Source organism: Bufo bufo, chromosome 4 (genome assembly GCF_905171765.1).
Source record: "Bufo bufo chromosome 4, aBufBuf1.1, whole genome shotgun sequence".
Lineage (NCBI taxonomy): Eukaryota > Metazoa > Chordata > Amphibia > Anura > Bufonidae > Bufo > Bufo bufo.
Genome location: NC_053392.1, coordinates 635,108,252 through 635,131,117, shown reverse-complemented (window position 1 = coordinate 635,131,117; position 22,866 = coordinate 635,108,252). Strand labels below are relative to the sequence as shown.

Genomic DNA, 22,866 nt, shown 5'->3' with positions numbered 1-22,866 from the left:
GGCTGGTAGTATGGAGGCTGTAATGTAGAGGCTGTAATATAATGTGGAGGAAGATAATGTAATATGGAGGCTGTAATAGAAACATAGATGTAATATGGAGGCTGTAATATAAGGTGGAGGCTATAATGTAATGCAGAGGCTGCAATAGAATGTGGAGGCTGGTAGTATGGAGGCTGTAATATAATGTTGAGGTTGATAATATAATATGGAGGCTGTAATATAATATGGAGGCGGTAATGTAATGTGGAGGCTTGAATATAATGTGGAAGCTGTAATATTATATGTAGGCTGTAATGTAATGTGGAGGCTGTGATATTATGTGGAGCCTGGTAATGTAATGTGGAGGCTGTAATGTAATGTAGAGGCTGGTAATATGGAGGCTGTAATATAATGTGGAGGAAGATAATGCAATATGGAGGCTGTAATAGAAACATAGATGTAATGTGGAGGCAGTAATATAAGGTGGAGGCTATAATGTAATGCAGAGGCTGTAATAGAATGTGGAGGCTGGTAGTATGGAGGCTGTAATATAATGTTGAGGTTGATAATATAATATAGAGACTTTATTTTAATGTGAAGGATATGATGTAATTTACAGGCTGGTAACATGGAGGCTGGAAAATGAAAACCACCAGCACTTCTGAGCTCAGCCAATCAGAGCTGGAGGGCGGGGCCTGGAGTTCAGGAACAGCCCCGCCCCCAGTTCTCTTTCAGGTCCGCCCATGCTCCATATAAAGGAGGGCTCTGGGCTGAGCAGTCACTGCTCTCTGCTCCTCACACCTAGAAGATGTCTGGTCGCGGTAAAGGAGGGAAAGGGCTCGGGAAAGGCGGCGCCAAGCGGCACAGGAAGGTGCTCCGTGATAACATCCAGGGCATCACCAAGCCTGCCATCCGCCGCCTAGCTCGCAGGGGAGGCGTCAAGCGCATCTCCGGCCTCATCTATGAGGAGACTCGCGGGGTGCTGAAAGTCTTCCTGGAGAACGTCATCCGGGACGCCGTCACCTACACCGAGCACGCCAAGAGGAAGACCGTCACCGCCATGGACGTGGTCTACGCGCTCAAGCGCCAGGGCCGCACTCTCTACGGCTTCGGGGGTTAATGCTGCCGCCTCCGTCCTCACAGCACAAAGGCTCTTCTCAGAGCCGCCCACATCTTCCCGGGGAGGAGCTACAATGCCACTGAGGGGTTAACACCGCCCGCCCATCAGGAGATCAGCGGCGCCCTGTGCTCAGTACAGCCGGAGGTCTACATTATAGAAACCCCCCCAATAATCTGTATAAATCCCGAGCCCCGGGTTTTCTCCACCGCAGCTACGAGACGAGCTGTGCTCGGAGACTGAGGGGTTAATCCGTCCCGCCAATGAGCGGCGCTGGTACAGGTCACATGACCGGCTCCTCCCGTAAATCAGAAGCTCAACTATAGGCGGGAAATTCAAATGAGGGACGAGATCCTGATCTCTCCCAGCCAATAGCAGAGCTCTGGACCCCGCAGCCGTTATGTGCCCGTAGGAGCCTCGTCCTTCTGCACTGAGCGGCCGCACAGCCTCTCTCCAGGGAGCGCCACACTGAGGAGGATGATGGGAGTAGTGATCGGGCATGGAGGAGGAGGATGAGGGGAGCTTGTAGTGTAACTTCCGATAGCGTTACCGCATCTCATCTAGCTGACAGGGAGGAAAACCGCAGCCACTGTGAGAACGGGGAGACCCGGGAGCAGCTCCGCTGGAGACAGGGTGGGGGCTCTGAGAAGAGCCTTTGGGTCCGGAGAGCGGGGGCGACGCTCACTTGGCGCTGGTGTACTTGGTGACGGCCTTGGTGCCCTCGGAGACGGCGTGCTTGGCCAGCTCTCCGGGCAGCAGCAGGCGCACGGCGGTCTGGATCTCCCGGGAGGTGATGGTGGAGCGCTTGTTGTAGTGAGCCAGGCGGGAGGCTTCCCCTGCGATGCGCTCGAAGATGTCGTTGACGAAGGAGTTCATGATGCCCATGGCCTTGGAGGAGATGCCGGTGTCGGGGTGGACCTGCTTCAGCACCTTGTAGACGTAGATGGCATAGCTCTCCTTCCTGCTCTTCCTCCGCTTCTTGCCGTCCTTCTTCTGAACCTTGGTGACGGCTTTCTTGGAGCCCTTCTTGGGCGCTGGGGCGGACTTGGCTGGCTCGGGCATTCTAACTGAGGACAAAATCTCGTCTGTTCTCCTCCTGCCACCGCGGCGGTATTTATACACGGGCCATGCAAATGAGCTGCTGCTGACTGCGCGCCGATCTACTGGAGGAGAGGGTCACGTGGTGTCTCCACTGCTCCCAATTGGCAGCCTCACATCCATTCAGCAGAGCCGGGGGCGGAGCAACAGGAGAGGCGTGGCTCACATCCATCCATTCAGCAGAGCCGGGGGACGGAGCAGCAAGAAGGAGGGGCTCACATCCATCCATTCAGCAGAGCAACAGGAGAGGCGTGGCTCACATACATCCATTCAGCTAAGCCGGGGGCGGGGCAAAAAGAAAGGCGGGGCTCACATACATCCATTCAGCAGAGCCGGGGGGCGGAGCAGCAAGAAGGGAGGGGCGGGGCTCACAACATCAATCTATTCAGCAGAGGCGGGGGGCGGAGCAGCAAGAAGGGAGGGGCTCACATTCATTCAGCTGAGCAGGAGGGGTGGTGCTCACATCCACCCATTTAGATAAGCCGGGGGCGGGGCTAGCAGCTCTCTTCAGTCTATCAGGCCTCGCTGCTCGGCTGATAACCGCCCCTCACTGCGCGCCGCCCCCTGCTGGTAGTGATGCCGCCGCTGAGTGTACTGTGCGTGCAGGGGGGTCGTGCGCTCTATCCCTGGACACCAGCGCAGCGATGGAGCCGCTCTTCTCCGCACAGTGAATACGGGAGAAGGCGGCCACTGACGGGTTAATACTGAGCAGGCTATGGGGGCGGGGCTATATAACTAGTACCATGGCTTTTGAAATTCCCGCTCAATTACCGTCCGGTAAGAATTCAGCAGCCGTGGACAAGCTCCGCCCCCGGCTCATCTGGATGGATGTGAGCCCCGCCCCTCCTGCTGTTCCGCCCCCTGGCTCAGTGAATGAATGAATAGATGTGAGCCCCGCCCCTCCTGCTGTCTCCGCCCCCTTTCTTCTCAGAGCCCCCACCTTCTCTAGGACGGAGCTGCCGCATTGTGTGAATACATGGAAGCCTCATGTCCGAGGCGGATTATTCCCTCATTATAGACCACTGATCGGGAGGATGGGGGGAGTAGTGATCGGCCAGAGAGAAATTGGGCAATGAGGAGAATGAGTGAAGTAGTTATATGGTACTGAGGAGGATGGGGGGAGTAGTGATCAGACACTGAGGAGGATGGGGGAGTAGTGATCAGACACTGAGGAGGATGGGGGAGTAGTGATCAGACAGTGAGGAGGATGGGGGAGTAGTGATCAGACAGTGAGGAGGATGGGGGGAGTAGTGATCAGACAGTGAGGAGGATGAGGGGAGTAGTGATCAGACACTGAGGAGGATGAGGGGAGTAGTGATCAGACAGTGAGGAGGATGGGGGGAGTAGTGATCAGACAGTGAGGAGGATGGGGGGAGTAGTGATCAGACAGTGAGGAGGATGGGGGGAGTAGTGATCAGACAGTGAGGAGGATGGGGGGAGTAGTGATCAGACAGTGAGGAGGATGGGGGGAGTAGTGATCAGACACTGAGGAGGATGGGGGAGTAGTGATCAGACAGTGAGGAGGATGGGGGGAGTAGTGATCAGACAGTGAGGAGGATGGGGGGAGTAGTGATCAGACAGTGAGGAGGATGGGGGGAGTAGTGATCAGACAGTGAGGAGGATGGGGGGAGTAGTGATCAGACAGTGAGGAGGATGGGGGGAGTAGTGATCAGACAGTGAGGAGGATGGGGGGAGTAATGATCGGCCAGAGAGCAGTTGGGCAATCAGCGCAGAGCAGGAGAAGGGGCGGAGCTATAGGACAAGTGCTTTGCAGTGATTGGCTGATCTCTGGCTTTTGAAATTCCCGCCCAATTACAGTCCGGTCAGAATCCAGCGGCCGTGGAGGAGCAGTCCATTACACACAGGGACGAACCCTCCACAGCAGCAATGTCTGCCCGTATTCGCAGCAGGTCAGGAGCGGTAAGTGCCCCTGTGTGACGCCTCCTCCACAGCGGAGATCAGCGGCATCGCCAGCTCAGTCGTACAGACCATGTGGGGGGCTCTTAGAAGAGCCTTTGGTTCCGGGCTCACTTGCTCTTGGCCGACTTGGTGCTCTCGGTCTTCTTGGGCAGCAGCACGGCCTGGATGTTGGGCAGGACGCCTCCCTGGGCGATGGTGACGCCGCCCAGCAGCTTGTTGAGCTCCTCGTCGTTGCGCACGGCCAGCTGCAGGTGGCGGGGGATGATGCGGGTCTTCTTGTTGTCGCGGGCGGCATTGCCGGCCAGCTCCAGGATCTCGGCGGTGAGATACTCGAGCACAGCGGCCAAGTAGACGGGAGCGCCGGCGCCCACCCTCTGGGCGTAGTTGCCCTTGCGGAGGAGCCTGTGCACTCGGCCGACCGGGAACTGGAGCCCTGCCCGGGAGGAGCGGGTCTTGGCCTTAGCCCGGACTTTGCCTCCTTGTTTGCCGCGTCCAGACATCGTTCTCTACAGCAAGGAAGACTCTGATGTGTGTGATCCGGAGGAGCCGCCTCCTGCCGCCTTTATAGGCTGCTGCTCCGCCCCCAGCGCCGCTCATTGGGTGGATTAGAAGCCGCCAACGGAGACAAGACTCGTGGAGAAGCCAATGAGCGGCGCTGGGCGTGGCTTATGACGCGAGTACAGGTCACATGACCGTCTCCTCCTGTAGATCTGCAGCTCATTTGCAGTTGGGGACTATAGGCGGGAAATTCAAATGAGCGACGAGATCCTGAGCTCTCCCAGCCAATAGGAGCAGAGCTCTGGACCCCGCAGCCGTTATGTGCCCGTAGGAGCGGAGCCTCGTCCTCCCGCCCTGCACTGAGCAGCCGCACAGCTCGCTGATCCGCAGCCATTCATAGCGGGAGCAGAGCTCAGCTGAAGTGTATAAGGGGAGCAGTGATCTGCAAGAGAGGAGGATGAGGGGAGTAGTTATATGGTATTGAGGATGATTAGGGGAGTAGTGATCGGGCACTAAGGATGAGGGAAGTAGTTATATGCTATTGAGGAGGATGAGGGGAGTAGTTATATGGTACTGAGGATGATGAGGGGAGTAGTGGTCAGCCAGTGAGGAGAATGAGGGCAGTAGTGATCTGCTATTAATGAGGGGAGTGGTGGTAATATAATATGGAGGCTGCAATGTAATATTGAGGCTATTATGTAATGTGGAGGCTGTAAATTTGAAGGCTGTTATATAATGTTGAGGTTGATAATACAAAATGGAGGCTGGTAGTAGGGAGGCTGTAATGTAGAGGATGGTAATACGGAGGCTGTCAATTAATATGGAGGCTGTAACAATGTTTAAGCTGTGATGTAATGTAGAGGCCGCTAATATGGAGGCTGTAATATAATATGGAGGCTGTAATGTAGAGGCTAGTTATATGGAGGCTGTAATGTAATCTGGAGACTGAATATATGTAGGTTGTAACATAATGTTTAGGCTGTAATGTAGAGGACGGTAATATGGAGTCTGCAATATAATGTGGAGGCTGGTAATGTAATGCAGAGGCTGGTAATATGGCTGTGATGTAATGTGGAGGCTGGTAGTATGGAGGCTGTAATATAATGTAATGTGGAGGCCGGTAGTTTGGAGGCTGTAATGTAGAGGCTAGTAATATGGAGGCTGTAATATAATGTAATGTGGAGGCTGGTAGTATGGAGGCTGTAATGTGGAGGCTGGTAGTATGGAGGCTGTCATATAATATGGAGGCTGTGGTGTAATATGGAGGCTGTAATGTAATGTTTAGGCCCTGATGTAATGTAGAGGCCAGTAATATGGAGTCTGTAATATATTGTGGAGGCCGGTAATTTAACCTCCTCAGGACCGCCGTACGCAGGATTGCGTCTTTGCGGCGGCCCTGCTCTTCTGGGTGGACGCGCCGGCGCGTCCTCTCGCGAGACGCGAGATTTCCTGTGAACGCGCGCACACAGGCGCGCGCGCTCACAGGAACGGAAGGTAAGAGAGTTGATCTCCAGCCTGCCAGCGGCGATCGTTCGCTGGCAGGCTGGAGATGTGTTTTTTTTAACCCCTAACAGGTATATTAGACGCTGTTTTGATAACAGCGTCTAATATACCTGCTACCTGGTCCTCTGGTGGTCCCCTTTGTTTGGATCGACCACCAGAGGACACAGGTAGCTCAGTAAAGTAGCACCAAGCACCACTACACTACACTACACCCCCCTGTCACTTATTAACCCCTTGATCACCCTTGATCACCCCTGATCACCCCATATAGACTCCCTGATCACCCACCTGTCATTGATCAACCCCCTGTAAAGCTCCATTCAGATGTCCGCATGATTTTTACGGATCCACTGATAGATGGATCGGATCCGCAAAACGCATACGGACGTCTGAATAAAGCCTTACAGGGGCGTGATCAATGACTGTGGTGATCACCCCATATAGACTCACTGATCACCCCCCTGTCATTGATTACACCCCTGTCATTGATAACCCCCTGTAAAGCTCCATTCAGATGTCCACATGATTTTTACGGATCCACTGATAGATGGATCGGATCCGCAAAACGCATACGGACGTCTGAATGGAGCCTTACAGGGGCGTGATCAATGACTGTGCTGATCACCCCATATAGACTCCCTGATCACCCCCCTGTCATTGATTACACCCCTGTCATTGATTACCCCCCTGTAAAGCTCTATTCAGATGTCCGCATGATTTTTACGGATCCACTGATAGATGGATCGGATCCGCAAAACACATACAGGCATCTCCCTGGAGCCTTCCAGGGGGGGTGATCACCCCATATAGACTCCCTGATCACCCCCCCTGTCATTGATCACCCCCCCTGTCAGGCTGCATTCAGATGTCCGTATGATTTTTACGGATCCACGGATACATGGATCGGATCCGCAAAACACATACGGACATCTGAATGGAGCCTTACAGGGGGATGATCAATGACAGGGGGGTAATCACCCCATATTGACTCTCTGATCACCCCCCTGTCATTGATCACCCCCCTGTCATTGATCACCCCCCTGTAAGGCTCCATTCAGACATTTTTTTGGCCCAAGTTAGCGGAAATTATTATTTTTTTTCTTACAAAGTCTCATATTCCACTAACTTGTGTCAAAAATTAAATCTCACATGAACTCACCATACCCCTCACGGAATCCAAATGCGTAAAAATTTTTAGACATTTATATTCCAGACTTCTTCTCACGCTTTAGGGCCCCTAGAATGCCAGGGCAGTATAAATACCCCACATGTGACCCCATTTCGGAAAGAAGACACCCCAAGGTATTCCGTGAGGGGCATATTAAGTCCATGAAAGATTGAAATTTTTGTCCCAAGTTAGCGGAAAGGGAGACTTTGTGAGAAAAAAAAAAAATATATCAATTTCTGCTAACTAAAAAATTTCTATGAACTCGCCATGCCCCTCATTGAATACCTTGGGGTGTCTTCTTTCCAAAATGGGGTCACATGTGGGGTATTTATACTGCCCTGGCATTCTAGGGGCCCTAAAGCGTGAGAAGAAGTCTGGGATCCAAATGTCTAAAAATGCCCTCATAAAATGAATGTGGGCCCCTTTGCGCATCTAGGCTGCAAAAAAGTGTCACACATGTGGTATCGCCGTACTCAGGAGAAGTTGGGAAATGTGTTTTGGGGTGTCATTTTACATATACCCATGCTGGGTGAGATAAATATCTTGGTCAAATGCCAACTTTGTATAAAAAAATGGGAAAAGTTGTCTTTTGCCGAGATATTTCTTTCACCCAGCATGGGTATATGTAAAAAGACCCCCCAAAACACATTGCCCAACTTCTCCTGAATACGGCGATACCACATGTGTGACACTTTTTTGCAGCCTAGGTGGGCAAAGGGGCCCACATTCCAAAGAGCACCTTTAGGATTTCACAGGTCATTTACCTACTTACCACACATTAGGGCCCCTGGAAAATGCCAGGGCAGTATAACTACCCCACAAGTGACCCCATTTTGGAAAGAAGACACCCCAAGGTATTCCGTGAGGGGCATGGCGAGTTCCTAGAATTTTATATTTTTTGTCACAAGTTAGCGGAAAATGATGATTTTTATTTATTTTTTTTCCCTTACAAAGTCTCATATTCCACTAACTTGTGACAAAAAATAAAAACTTCCATGAACTCACTATGCCCATCACGAAATACCCTGGGGTGTCTTCTTTCCAAAATGGGGTCACTTGTGGGGTAGTTATACTGCCCTGGCATTCTAGGGGCCCCAATGTGTGGTAAGGAGTTTGAAATCAAATTCTGTAAAAAATGACCGGTGAAATCCGAAAGGTGCTCTTTGGAATATGGGCCCCTTTGCCCACCTAGGCTGCAAAAAAGTGTCACACATGTGGTATCTCCGTATTCAGGAGAAGTTGGGGAATGTGTTTTGGGGTGTCATTTTACATATACCAATGCTGGGTGAGAGAAATATCTTGGCAAAAGACAACTTTTCCCATTTTTTTATACAAAGTTGGCATTTGACCAAGATATTTATCTCACCCAGCATGGGTATATGTAAAAAGACACCCCAAAACACATTCCCCAACTTCTCCTGAATACGGAGATACCAGATGTGTGACACTTTTTTGCAGCCTAGGTGGGCAAAGGGGCCCATATTCCAAAGAGCACCTTTCGGATTTCACAGGTCATTTTTTACAGAATTTGATTTCAAACTCCTTACCACACATTTGGGCCCCTAGAATGCCAGGGCAGTATAACTACCCCACAAGTGACCCCATTTTGGAAAGAAGAGACCCCAAGGTATTCGCTGATGGGCATAGTGAGTTCATAGAATTTTTTATTTTTTGTCACAAGTTAGTGGAATATGAGACTTTGTAAGAAAAAAAAAAAAAATCATCATTTTCCGCTAACTTGTGACAAAAAATAAAAAGTTCTATGAACTCACTATGCCCATCAGCGAATACCTTAGGGTGTGTACTTTCCGAAATAAGGTCATTTGTGGGGTGTTTGTACTGTCTGGCCATTGTAGAACCTCAGGAAACATGACAGGTGCTCAGAAAGTCAGAGCTGCTTCAAAAAGCGGAAATTCACATTTTTGTACCATAGTTTGTAAACGCTATAACTTTTACCCAAACCATTTTTTTTTTTACCCAAACATTTTTTTTTATCAAAGACATGTAGAACAATAAATTTAGAGCAAAATTTATATATGGATCTTGTTTTTTTTGCAAAATTTTACAACTGAAAGTGAAAAATGTCATTTTTTTGCAAAAAAATCGTTAAATTTTGATTAATAACAAAAAAAGTAAAAATGTCAGCAGCAATGAAATACCACCAAATGAAAGCTCTATTAGTGAGAAGAAAAGGAGGTAAAATTCATTTGGGTGGTAAGTTGCATGACCGAGCAATAAACGGTGAAAGTAGTGTAGGTCAGAAGTGTAAAAAGTGGCCTGGTCTTTCAGGGTGTTTAAGCACTGGGGGCTGAGGTGGTTAACATGGAGACTGTAATGTAGAGGCCGTTAATACGGAGGCTGTAATATAACATGGAGGCTGGTAATATTTAGGCTGTAAAAATGTAGAGGCTGTAATATGTTGTTGAGGTTGATAATGTAGAGGCTGTTAGTATGGAGGCTGTAATGTTTAGGATGTGATGTAAGAATTCAGCGGCCGTGGAGAAGCTCCGCCCCTGGCTCAGCTGAATGGATGATGTGAGCCCCGCCCCATCTGAATGGATGGATGTGCGTCCTGCTGCTCCGCCCCCCGGCTCAGTGAATGAATGGATGTGAGCCCCGCCCCTCCTGCTGTCTCCGCCCCCTTTCTTCTCAGAGCCCCCACCTTCTCTAGGACGGAGCTGCCGCATTGTGTGAATACATGGAAGCCTCATGTCCGAGGCGGATTATTGCCTCATTATAGACCACGGATCGGGAGGATGGGGGAGTAGTGATCGTATAGTCGGGAGGATGAGGGGAGTAGTGATCGGCCAAAGAGAAGGATGGGGGGGGAGTAGTGATCAGACAGTGGGCAGTAGTGATCTGCTGATGGATGGATGTGAGCCCCGCCGTGCGCTCTATCCCCGGACACCAGCGCAGAGAGAAGGGGGCGGAGCTATAGGACAAGTGCTTTACAGTGATTGGCTGATCTCTGGCTTTTGAAATTCCCGCTCAATTACAGTCCGGTCAGAATTCAGCGGCCGTGGAGGAGCAGTCCATTACACACAGGGGCTCTGGTGGTCCGGCCGTCACACAGGGGCACTTGCCGCTCCTGACCTGCTGCGAGTACGGGCAGACATTGCTGCTGTAGAGGGTTCGTCCCCTGTGTGTAATGGACTGCTCCTCCACGGCCGCTGAGCGGGATTTTCAAAATCCAGAGATCAGCCAATCACTGTAACGTACTAGTATTAACCCGTCAGTGGCCGCCTTCTCCCGCTCCCTACGACCGTCCTACCGGAGAACAGTCCCGTAGTCACTGTGCGGAGAAGAGCGGCTCCATCGCTGCGCTGGTGTCCAGGGATAGAGCGCACGACCCCCCTGCACGCACAGTACACTCAGCGGCGGCATCACTACCAGCAGGGGGCGGGGCGCAGTGAGGGGCGGTTATCAGCCGAGCAGCGAGGCCCTGATAGACTGAAGAGAGATGTTAGCCCCGCCCCCCGGCTCAGCTGAATGATTAGATGCGAGCACTGCCCCTCCTGCTGCTCCTCCCCCCGGCTCATCTGAATGGATGGATGTGAGTTTTGCTCCGCCCCCCGGTTTAGCAGAATGGATGGCTATGAGCCCAGTCCTTCTTGCTGCTCCGCCCTCCGACTCAGCTCTATGAATGGATGTGAGCCCCTCCCTTCTTGCTGCTCCGTCCCCCGGCTCTGCTGAATGGATGGATGTGAGCCACGCCTCTCCTGTTGCTCCGCCCCCGGCTCTGCTGAATGGATGTATGTGAGCCCCGCCCCTCTATTTGCTCCGCCCCCGGCTCAGCTGGATGGATGTGAGGCTGCCAATTGGGAGACGTGGAGACACCACGTGACCCTCTCCTCCAGTAGATCGGCGCGCAGTCAGCAGCAGCTCATTTGCATGGCCCGTGTATAAATACCGCCGCGGTGGCAGGAGGAGAACAGACGAGATTTTGTCTTCAGTCAGCATGCCCGAGCCAGCCAAGTCCGCCCCAGCGCCCAAGAAGGGCTCCAAGAAAGCCGTCACCAAGGTTCAGAAGAAGGACGGCAAGAAGCGGAGGAAGAGCAGGAAGGAGAGCTATGCCATCTACGTCTACAAGGTGCTGAAGCAGGTCCACCCCGACACCGGCATCTCCTCCAAGGCCATGGGCATCATGAACTCCTTCGTCAACGACATCTTCGAGCGCATCGCAGGGGAAGCCTCCCGCCTGGCTCACTACAACAAGCGCTCCACCATCACCTCCCGGGAGATCCAGACCGCCGTGCGCCTGCTGCTGCCCGGAGAGCTGGCCAAGCACGCCGTCTCCGAGGGCACCAAGGCCGTCACCAAGTACACCAGCGCCAAGTGAGCGCCGCTCTCCGGACCCAAAGGCTCTTCTCAGAGCCCCCACCCTGTCTCCAGCGGAGCTGCTCCCGGGTCTCCCCGTTCTCACAGTGGCTGCGGTTTTCCTCCCTGTCAGCTAGATGAGATGCGGTAACGCTATCGGAAGTTACACTACAAGCTCCCCTCATCCTCCTCCTCCATGCCCGATCACTACTCCCATCATCCTCCTCAGTGTGGCGCTCCCTGGAGAGAGGCTGTGCGGCCTCCACATTATATTACAGCCTTCATATTACATTACAGCCTCTATATTATATTACAGAGTTCATATTACCAGGCCCCACAATATATTAAAGCCTTCACATTACATTATAGCCTTCATATTATTTTATAGCCTTCACTTTATATTACAGCCTCTACTTTACATTATAGCCTCCATATTATATTACAGCTTCCACATTATATTACAGCCTCCATATTACCAGGCTCCACATTATATTACAGCCTCCATATTACCAGGATCCACGTTATATTACAGCCTCCACATTAAATTACAACCTCCATATTATATTACAGCTTCCACATTATATTACAGCCTCCATATTACTAGGCTCCACATTCTATTACAGCCTCCATATTACCAGGCTCCACATTATATTACAGCCTCCATATTACCAGGCTCCACATTACCAGTCTCCACATGATATTACAGCCTCCATATTATATTACAGTCTCCACATTATATTACAGCCTCCATATTATATTATAGCCTTCACATTACATTATAGCCTCCATATTATATTTCAGCCTCCACTTTAAATTACAGCCTCCATATTACCAGTCTCCACATGATATTACAGCCTCCACATTATATTACAGCCTACAGATTTCAGCCTTCACACTATAGTACAGCCTCCATATTACCAGGCGGTCCTCATTAAGGTCTTACTGGGGGGGCTGTTGTGTGTGGGGGGGGATAGAAGCATCACCAGCATCACATGCATCAACTTCCGTCTATAATGAGCAGCTTTCTTCAGCCGCCCTCTGAAGAAACCACCCAGCTCCAGCAGCAGGACATCCAGCAGAACCTGAACCAGCAGGCGGTGACATACTTGGACTGCACCCTGTAACCCATGATCCAAGATCTCCTGGACTTCTGGGCATGCAAACTTGATGTGTGGCCCCAACTGGGCGAGTTTTCCATGGACATGCTTTCCTGCCCGGCCAGAGCGGGTGCTCGGTGCGGCGGGGGGCACAGATACCCCTGAGAGAACTCGCCTTTCCTTCCAAAATGTTTAGTGACAAATAGAGTTGAGTGGACACCTGGATGTTCGAGTTCGGCCGAACTTCACAAAAAAGTTCGAGTTCGGGACCCGAACTTGACCCCGAACCCAAACCCCATTGAAGTCAATGGGGACAATGAATGCCACCAGCAGCGCGTCTACCAGCGTGCGCTTGTACTCGCGCATCTTCCGATCACGCTCCAGTGATGGCCATGAGCTGGTCTGGGTGCCACCCTGCTGTGAACATGGTTCCTCCTCCTCATCCTCCATCTCCACCTCCTCATCCTCCAGAACTGTGCCCTGGCTGGACAATTGTGTACCTTGGGTTTGTGGGTGCAGGAACCCACCCTCGGAGCCACTTGGGAATGTCTGGCTGGAAATTCTATGAAATGACCCCTCTTCCTCCTCCTCCTCCTCCTCTTGGGCCACATCCTCTTCCATCATCGCCCTAAGTGTTTTTTCAAGGAGACATAGAAGTGGGATAGTAACGCTGAGAACGGCGTCATCGCCACTGGCCATGTTGGTGGAGTACTCGAAACAGCGCAACAGGGCACACAGGTCTCGCATGGAGGCCCAGTCATTGGTGGTGAAGTGGTGCTGTTCCGCAGTGCGACTCACCCGTGCGTGCTGCAGCTGAAACTCCACTATGGCCTGCTGCTGCTCGCACAGTCTGTCCAGCATGTGCAAGGTGGAGTTCCACCTGGTGGGCACGTCGCATATGAGGCGGTGAGCGGGAAGGCCGAAGTTACGCTGCAGCGCTGACAGACGAGCAGCAGAAGGGTGAGAACGCCGGAAGCGCGCACAGACGGCCCGCACTTTATGCAGCTGCTCTGACATGTCGGGGTAATGTTTAAGGAATCTCTGCACCACCAAATTCAGCGCATGCGCCAGGCAAGGGATGTGCGTCAAACCGGCTAGTCCCAGAGCTGCTACGAGATTTCGCCCATAATCGCACACCACCAGGCCGGGTTGAGGCTCACCGGCAGCAACCACTCATCGGTCTGTTGTTCAAGGCCCGTCCACAGCTCCTGCGCGGTGTGGGGTTTGTCCCCCAAACAGATAAGTTATAACACTGCCTGCTGTCGTTTCCCCCTGGCTGTGCTGAAGTTGGTGGTGAAGGGGTTACGCTGACCGGATGAGGAGGCGGTAGAGGATGAGGAAGCGGAGTAGGAGGAGGAAGCAACAGGAGGCAAACTGAAGCGCCCTGCAATCCTCGGGGGTGGAAGGACATGCGCCAAACTGCTATCCACCTCAGGCCCAGCCGCCACTGCATTTACCCAGTGTGCTGTTATGGAGATATAGCGGCCCTGACCGTGCTTACTGGTCCACGTATCCGTAGTCAGGTGCACCTTGCCACAGATGGCGTTGCGCAGTGCACACCTGATTTTGTCCCCCACTTGGTTGTGCAGGGAAGGGATGGCTCTCCTGGAAAAGTAGTGGCGGCTGGGCACCACGTACTGTGGGACAGCCACCGCCATAAGGCCTTTAAAACTCTCCGTCTCCACCAGACGGAATGACAGCATTTCAAAGGCCAGTAATTTAGAAATGCTGGCATTCAGGGCCAGGGATGGCGGGTGGGTAGGGGGGTACTTCCTCTTCCTCTCCAGCGTTTGGGAGATGGAGAGCTGAACGCTTCCGTGGGACATTGTGGAGATGCTTGGTGACCCAGGTGGTGGTGTTGCCTGCAGATCCTCTGCGGGGTGGCAGGTGGCACTGTCACTCCAGAGGTGGATGAAGAGGCCACGACTGCAGCAGAAGAGGAAGCAGGAGGAGTCAGAGACCTTTCTTGGTTTTTGAGGTGTCTTCTCCACTGCAGCTCGTGCTTTGCACTTAGATGCCTGGTCATGCAGGTTGTGATCAGGTGGAGAACGTTTATGCTTCGCTTCAGGCTCTGATTGCACAGCGTGCAAACCACTCGTGTCTTCTCGTCAGCACATTGTGTGAAGCAGGGGCGTATTAAGTGCATGATAGGCCCGGGGCCGTCTACCCAACTTGGCCCCTTCCCCCCTCCATTTTATTTTTTTTTTTGTATGAAGAGGCTGCGGTGCTTCATGGGCTCCACAGTCTCTTCTTAGGCCATATGACATCTTCAGACTAAAATAAATACCCCAAATTGGGTCCTAAACTGAAAAATTTGGTCACCAAATTTAAAATATATAAAGACATGGAGGAGAATACAGCACCACATACCTCTTACATCCAGGGACATCTCCTGTCATGTAGACCTTCTCTTTCCTCTTCTCCTTCATTTGACCCAGACCACCATGGCAAATTTTCAGCCGCATCTCGTCTCTACAGTTTGTAACACAGACACGTTAGATTTCTCAATTTTTCCATCAACCTCCACATCCTGGTGTCCCCACAGTGTCATCCTGCTGCCACCCCCAATACTGTGCCCGTTGTGCCCCCCAATGCCCCAGGTACTATACTGCTGAAAAAATAGTGACCCTAATAGACATAATTGGGGTAATTTATCAAACTGGTGTAAAGTAGAACACTATTTCCAAAAGAGCTGTCAAATATGAAAGGTGGAATCTGATTGGCTGCTATGGGCGACTAAGCCAGTTCTGCGTTACACCAGTCTGATACATTACCCCAAATGTTCCTATAGTGTCCACAGCAGCTATAATGTCCCCTAGAGACCCCCAGTAATAATACCACCCTCTATTGTGCTCCAGGCAATAATCCCTGTATAGTGTCCCCAGAAATAATAGAATTGCCCCTACAGTGCCTCCCCAATAGCAACACCCCCATATAGTAATTTCCCCCACACTGCCCCCACATAGTAATCCCCCCATAGTAATTTGCCCCCACACAGTAATTTCCCCCAAACTGCCCCCATATAGTAGCTTGCCCCCACACAATAGTTTCCCCCTCACGCCCCCATCTAGTAATTTGCCCCCACATAGCAATTACCCCCACACTGCCCCCACACAATAGTTTCCCCCACACGCCCCCATCTAGTAATTTGCCCCCACATAGCAATTACCCCCACACTGCCCCCACACAATAGTTTCCCCCACACGCCCCCATCTAGTAATTTGCCCCCACATAGCAATTACCCCCACACTGCCCCCACACAATAGTTTCCCCCACACTGCCCCCATCTAGTAATTTGCCCCCACATAGTAGTCCACTCTAATAGTGGAGCAGAAAAGAGCTCCTGGGAATATCGGAGTGTGGGGTCACTGGTTTGGCCGGCCTCTCCATGGTGGGAGGAAGGATGATCTGAGCGAGGAGTTGGCTGACCAGACTCTTGGCTACAGAGACTGGACTTGGTGGAAGAGAGGGTGATGCTTAACGACTGGAAGCATTATCTTCAGCAAGCCAACCGACCAACTGTTGGCACTGGTCTGACTTGGACAGTGTTGTCCTGCGCCGCCTAGCTTAGTTGGACATGAAGCTGGGTACTTTTTTTTTTAATTAACAATTTTTATTGTTTTATCAAGTAGTTAAAGATAGCCATACATTGAGTGATATCATGTGAAATCATACAAACAATAGTTACACATGAAGGCAATAGATATGTAACATGATCAGTGTAAACCGGAGTGCGTGGGGAAAATAGTGCATATAGACAGTAACACAACCATAACAAGAGTTAGACATGGGGATCTTCGGAGGGATTGCTTCAGTGGGAGTACGACCTATGTGAAAGCATGGTTCCCTTTCGTCCTAACCAGCAGCACAAGTGGGGTATTTGCCCCTGTGAAGCTGGAAAGGACAGGCGGAACTTTCTGCCTAAGTATCCTAATTAGTAATTAATTAAGCCCCTACCCCATATAACCCGGCCCCTAACTGGACGGGGTTGCTTTTTTATTGTCCTGTGGACTCCAGGGCAGACTAGACTCCTTTCTGGAGTCTCCCATTGTTAGCCATAGAGTTATTTTATGGTTATTATAGTCTTTAATTCTGCCTTTTTGTTTTTTCTAGGTATCCTGAACCTGCCCTCTCCTACCTCTGTGGGAGCGTGCCTGCGGTGGATCACTTCGGAGCCCATCTGTGTTACAGTCATATCAGATGCAGGGGGGAGATGGCGGCGGTTTGGCTTCCTGCCTTTCACCTCGTGTGCCGCTGAAGCGGTCGCTTCGTTCCTCCGGCGTCTCGCGAGTACCGGAAGTGCGTCATTGTCGTCACTTCCGGTCCGCGGCTCCGACCTCCAGCGCTGTGTTCAGCGCTTCCCCTGTTCAAAATACACCTTAAGTTCGTGCCTCAGTTTTGCTGGGGCACCTAACGGGGGAATTAGGAAGGTTATCTTATATTTATTAAAATTGTACCTTTTAACCGGGAATCCACCCCCTGGGTGGGGGAGTGGCTATAGACTCCTCCCCCTTGCGCTATTTAAGGCACCCGTGTGAGGCAGGTCAATGTTGCTCTCAGTTTTCTGAGCTCAACTGACTTCTGCTGTTTGGCTTCTCCTGCGCTCAGGAAGTTTTCCTTGAAGTCACCTTCTTTCTTCTAAGATGGCATCGCCACCTCACGGTAAGGTACTGCTCTCCCTTTTTGTACCATTTTGGGTCCAAATTCTTATTCTGTTGTCTGTGTCTTAGGCAAATCCACTCACAAGCAGAAGCATCTCGTCTGCTCCAGCTGCAGCACCCCATTGCCGGATTCATACGAATTCCATCGATGCCCAGGCTGCCGTCCCAGACCAGCGGACCCAGAACCAACCGTGGTGGATATGTTCTCATGGATGAAACAGTTCATGGATACGTCCATTGCCGAGATCAAGGGAGCAGTCTCTAACAAGAGGCCCAGACAGGCTTCTCCGGGTCCTGTACCCATGTCTGAAGACGTCGTCTCCATTGAGAATAATTCTTCCTCTGAGGAGGAGAGTTCGGCCTTCCTTTTTCCGGCCAAAAAAACTCAAAGACTGTTACGCTCCATCAGGTCGAGGGACCATGCTGTTGAGCAAGGGGAAGCTCCACAGTCCACCTCTAGGGGGCCAAGGGCCTTTAAAGTGGACGAGTCTTTAAAGAAATTAATGGCGACCGAGTGGAAACACCCGGAGAAGGGGCCAGTATTAAAAAAAAGATTTAAACTAATGTTCCCTCTACAGGATGCGGATTCCTTAGTCTGGGTTCCAACTCCAAAGGTGGATATGGCCATATCAAAGCTCTCTAAAAGGACTCTAGTCCCCTCAGATGACACCAGCAACCTAAAGGATCCCCTAGACAGACGAGCAGAGTGCACGCTTAGACGCAACTACTCGGCTGCCTCCGCCTCTGCCTCGGTTGCTATAGCGGGCTCTGAGGTATCAGAGTTTGTCCGTGCACGCACTCTCAGGATCCAATCAGACTTGGATTCTGGGGTTGCCCGGGACGACATCCTGGACCAATTCAAGACTCTCTTACTGGGCATTGATTTCCTATCAGATTCCTCCCAACAGCAATTAAAATTAGCGGCCAAGTCTATGGCGCTTTCCTCAGCCAGTAGGCGCCCACTCTGGTTAAAACCATGGGCGGCGGACAACACGTCCAAATTTAACTTTTGCTCCCTTCCTTATGAGCCGGGGAGACTGTTCGGTTCTGAATTAGATTCTCTCATGGAGAACTTAGCGGACAAAAAAGGTAAATCCCTCCCCCAGCAGTCCTTTCGGGGTCGAGGAAGAGGTAGAGGAGGAGGAGGAGGAAGATTTCAGGGGGGAGATAGAACCCAGAGGCGTTCTGAAGGTAGTAAGAGAGGTAGGGGTCGCGGTCGTGGGAACCGCAGGGCTGATCTATGACTCTCCACAGCCCGTCAATTCCTCTTCCCCACCCCCCGGGGTCCCAGAGGAAGGACCAGTTTTCAGTCCCCCAGTCGGTGGACGTTTGAGTCTATTCAAAAAAATTTTGGATGCAAAAAATTCCAGACCCTTGGGTGCTACAGGTGATAGCATCAGGGTACACTATAGATTTAATTTCCCTTCCTCGGGACAAGTTCGTCCTGACAAGGACTTTAGCACCCGACAGACAATTAATCCTGGAAGACTCGGTTTTCCAGTATATACAGAAAGGAGCATTAGAGGAGGTTCCTCCTCGCGAATGGCGGCAGGGGGTTTATTCCCCCATCTTTCTGGTACCAAAACCATCAGGAGACTGGCGGATGATGATCGATTTACGTTACCTAAATCGTTTCATCAGGAAGAAGCGTTTCCGGATGGAAACCATTCGCTCTGTAATAAACATCCTGAACCCAGGAGACATGATGGTAACTATAGACCTGAAGGATGCTTACCTTCATGTTCCCATCTGCCCAGCACACAGGAAATATCTCAGAGTTGCTGTGGCCTTGCAAGGGGTAGTGAAGCACTACCAGTTTTCTGTATTGCCCTTCGGCATATCCTCAGCTCCGCACACCTTCACAAAGGTAGTGGCTCCTGTGGTCGCCCATTTAAGACTTCTTGGGCTAGAGGTCGTACCGTACTTGGACGATTGGCTTTTAAAAGCCGCAAACGCAGACGTCCTGCAGAGTCAGCTTCAACAAGCTCTCCAGATTCTCCAGGGTCTGGGTTGGTTGATAAATTGGGACAAGTCGCACTTAGTCCCCTCAACCACGAGAACGTTCTTGGGGTTTGTGATCGATTCACAACTGATGACCCTATACCTGTCCCCACAGAGGAGGGACAGAGTAATAAAAGCCGCACAGTCTCTTATACCGCCCAAACGAGTCTCCATAAGGGTTCTTATGAGGATGTTAGGCCACATGTCAGCATCTGCAGAGGCAGTTCCTTGGGCCTTATGGCACTTACGCCCCCTTCAGGAGGAGGTCTTAGCAGCTTGGAGTCGCAAGCCCAAAGACCTAGACAGAATGCACTCCCTGTCGGTAGAAGTCCGTTCTTCGCTCAAGTGGTGGAAGAACCTAAAAGATGGGAGGTCTCTGATCCAACCTCGTTGGGTCACGCTGACCACGGACGCTTCACTGCTGGGCTGGGGGGCCCATCTGGAGGACAACCCAGTACGAGGTACTTGGAATCCCCAGAAGAAAATCCTCTCATCCAATTGGAGAGAGCCGAGAGCGGTCAAACTAGCCCTCCTTCATTTTGCTCCTCTCATTTGCGGTCAGGCGGTGAGAGTCTGGACAGACAACACAACTGTGGTCGCTTACCTGAACAGACAGGGAGAGACGAAATCCCAAACCCTCCTGAGGGAGGTGGGTTCTATTCTCTCTTGGGCAGAGGTCAACCTGTCCCACCTAATGGCAGTCCATATCAAAGGGGATCTCAATTAGTGATGAGCGGCAGAGGTCATATTCGAATTCGCGATATTTCGCGAATATTTTGTAGAATATTCGTCGAAAATGCGCAAATTTGAAAATTCGCGATTTTTTTTTTACTCAAAAAATCGGAAAGGTAATGATTGTGTAATATGTGAATTTTCGGAATTCGAATTTTCGGATTCAAATTTTTTATTGCAAATTTTTCAACTTACAACTATTAGACAAAGAAGATTATAGCACTATATTAGCTAAATTGCTCTATTCTATTTTTTTCGAATATTCTCTATATTGCTATAACTTTGTTTTTTCGAATATTCGTAATATTCTAAAACAAGAATATATAGCAATATAGCGAATTTTCAAAAAAACAAATATAGAGCAAAATTCGCAAACACTACTACTCCTAAAGTCAAGTATATTGCAGCCTTCTTATTGGCCCACAAGCTAGAAGCAGTGAGGGATCATGTGTACTGATAAAAAAAAATAAAAAATCTAAAAAAAAAAAAAATAAAAAATTCGAATATTCGAAATTTCGAATATATATAACTATATTTGAAATTTTCGCGAATTTTCGAAGTACCTATATTCACGATAAAAATTCGAAATTCGAATATTCGTGATCAACACTAATCTCAATGTGGTCGCAGATCGCCTGAGTCGGGGTCTACCAGTTCCAGGGGAGTGGTCCCTGAACAAGAGTATCTTCTCCACGATTGTCCAGCGGTGGGGCACCCCAGAAATCGACCTGATGGCTACCCGATTGAACGCCAAGGTGAGAAAGTTCTGTTCCCTTTACAGGGAGGACAACCCGGTAGCAATAGACGCTCTGTCCATAACTTGGAGGTTCAGGCTGGCATACATCTTCCCTTTCGTCCTAACCAGCAGCACAAGTGGGGGGTATTCGCCCCTGTGAAGCTGGTCAGGACAGGCGGAATTTTTGCTGAATAAAATTCTGCATCTCTAGTAATTAATTAATTAACTCCCCCCTCCTTATATAGGCCGCCCTCACACAGGGCTAGTTGCTTTTATTTTGTCCTGTGTGTTGGTCTGACAGGCATGACTTTATTCAGAGTCTCTCCCTCAGTAGTTGGGGGAAAAACTTGCTGAAGTTCTGCTTTTATTTTGTCTTAATGTTACAATTTTCTTTTACAGGGTCCCTGCCTGGCTGGGAGCGTAAGTATGGAGACGGTCTGGCTGCAGGTAGCCGGTAAGTTCTGACAGGGTGTACTCAGTAAGCGGAGCTGGGAGCTCCCTCCCCCCTGTCTCCTCTCCGCTCCGCTCCTGCTCTCCCCTCCTACCTCCTCTGTAAACTGCGGCCGGCCCTGAGATCGTTTCTCAGCTCCGGTGTATCGGACGCGAGACCGGAAGTGCGTCATTGTCACTTCCGGTCCGGAAAAAAAAAAAAAAAAAGAGACGCCGCCGCGATAAAGATTAGCGCGAGTTAGCGCAAATTAGCTGATGTGCTTGTGGAGGAGGGGGGGAGGAGCGAATTCGATTAAGTTGCTAATAAAATTTCGTTTTTTATGGGTCCCTCAGTGGGGAGCCTGGAGATTTTTGGGGGAGGAGCTGTTACTCCTCCTCCCCCTGGTCCTCCCCTTCCTGCTATATAAGGCCAGGCTGCTGGCAGGGTCAGTGTTGCACTCAGTTCCTGTGTGCAGCTGATCTTGACTTTTGCTGTTCCAGTGCTAAGGCTGTGAGAGTACCTACTCTGATCAGAAGGTTCTAGGTTGTTCAGATTTCTTAGAGTCATGACGTCACCATCTCAAGGTAAGATTGACGTCTGCGCTTGACCCCCTGGGCGCGTTGAAACCAGCTTTAATAGTGCCTACTTCTTTTCTAGGAAAAGTCGCCCACAAGCAGAAGCACCTGGCCTGTTCCAGTTGTGGCACCCCGTTACCCGACAGCTACGAGTTTCATCGTTGTCCAGGCTGCCGCCCTAGGCCAGCCAATCCTGAGCCGACGGTTGTTGAAATGTTTTCCTGGATGAAGGAGTTCTTGGACACCTCCGTCGCAGAGATCAAGGGGGCGGTCTCCAACAAGAGACCCAGGCAGGCCTCGCCGGGGCCTGTTCCTATGTCAGAAGACGTGATCTCGCTTGGCGAGAATTCTTCCTCTGAGGAAGAAGAGTCGGTCTTTTCTTTTCCGGCGGAGAAGACACAAAGATTACTGCGCTCCATCAGGTCAAGGGACCAGGATGTTGAGCATGGGGAAGCTCCACACTCCACCGCTAGGGGGCCAAGGGCCTTCAAAGTGGACGAGTCGCTTAAAAAACTAATGGCGACCGAATGGAAACATCCAGAAAAAGGACCGGTCTTAACCAAGAGGTTTAAGCTGATGTTCCCCCTACAGGACGGGGACTCCCTGGATTGGGTCCCTCCGCCTAAGGTGGATATGGCGATAGCCAAGCTTTCTAAAAGAACTTTGGTACCTTCCGATGACGGGAGTAACCTGAAGGATCCCCTGGATAGACGCGCAGAATGTTCGCTTAGGCGCAACTATGCTGCGGCGTCCGCCTCTGCCTCCGTGGCCATAGCCGGTACCGAGGTGTCTGAGTTCATTCGTGCCCGTACGCTGAAGATCCAGGCAGACATAGACTCGGGAATCGCCAGAGATGACATTCTGGATCAATTCAAGACCCTTCTATTAGGCATTGATTTTTTGGCGGATGCGTCTCAGCAGCAGCTAAGGCTTGCTGCCAAGTCAATGGCTTTGTCTGCTGCCAGCAGACGGCCCTTATGGCTGAAGCCCTGGGTAGCGGACAACATGTCAAAATTTAATTTGTGCTCCCTCCC

At 50.9% G+C, this 22,866-nt stretch overlaps 3 protein-coding genes across 3 annotated transcripts; 1 reads left to right on the top strand and 2 right to left on the bottom strand.

Moving 5' to 3' along the window:
- Window positions 1-1,755: 1,755 nt before the first annotated feature.
- On the bottom strand, window positions 1,756-2,158 carry LOC120997585 (histone H2B 1.1). The gene has a single exon (XM_040427681.1). It carries the CDS (start codon window positions 2,156-2,158, stop codon window positions 1,778-1,780), a length of 381 nt encoding a protein of 126 aa, XP_040283615.1. The 3' UTR covers window positions 1,756-1,777.
- Window positions 2,159-4,195: 2,037 nt separating this feature from the next.
- On the bottom strand, window positions 4,196-4,614 carry LOC120997584 (histone H2A type 1-like). Its single transcript, XM_040427680.1, has one exon. The coding sequence runs from the start codon at window positions 4,612-4,614 to the stop codon at window positions 4,222-4,224; it is 393 nt and encodes a 130-aa protein (XP_040283614.1). The 3' UTR covers window positions 4,196-4,221.
- A 6,627-nt stretch (window positions 4,615-11,241) lies between these two features.
- On the top strand, window positions 11,242-11,703 carry LOC120997583 (histone H2B 1.1). Its single transcript, XM_040427679.1, has one exon. The coding sequence runs from the start codon at window positions 11,242-11,244 to the stop codon at window positions 11,620-11,622; it is 381 nt and encodes a 126-aa protein (XP_040283613.1). The 3' UTR covers window positions 11,623-11,703.
- Window positions 11,704-22,866: the final 11,163 nt, after the last annotated feature.

Excerpts from the sequence above, each read along its gene's own strand:
- LOC120997585 (XM_040427681.1), bottom strand. The coding sequence starts at position 2,158 with ATGCCCGAGCCAGCCAAGTCCGCCCCAGCGCCCAAGAAGGGCTCCAAG.
- LOC120997584 (XM_040427680.1), bottom strand. The coding sequence starts at position 4,614 with ATGTCTGGACGCGGCAAACAAGGAGGCAAAGTCCGGGCTAAGGCCAAG.
- LOC120997583 (XM_040427679.1), top strand. The coding sequence starts at position 11,242 with ATGCCCGAGCCAGCCAAGTCCGCCCCAGCGCCCAAGAAGGGCTCCAAG.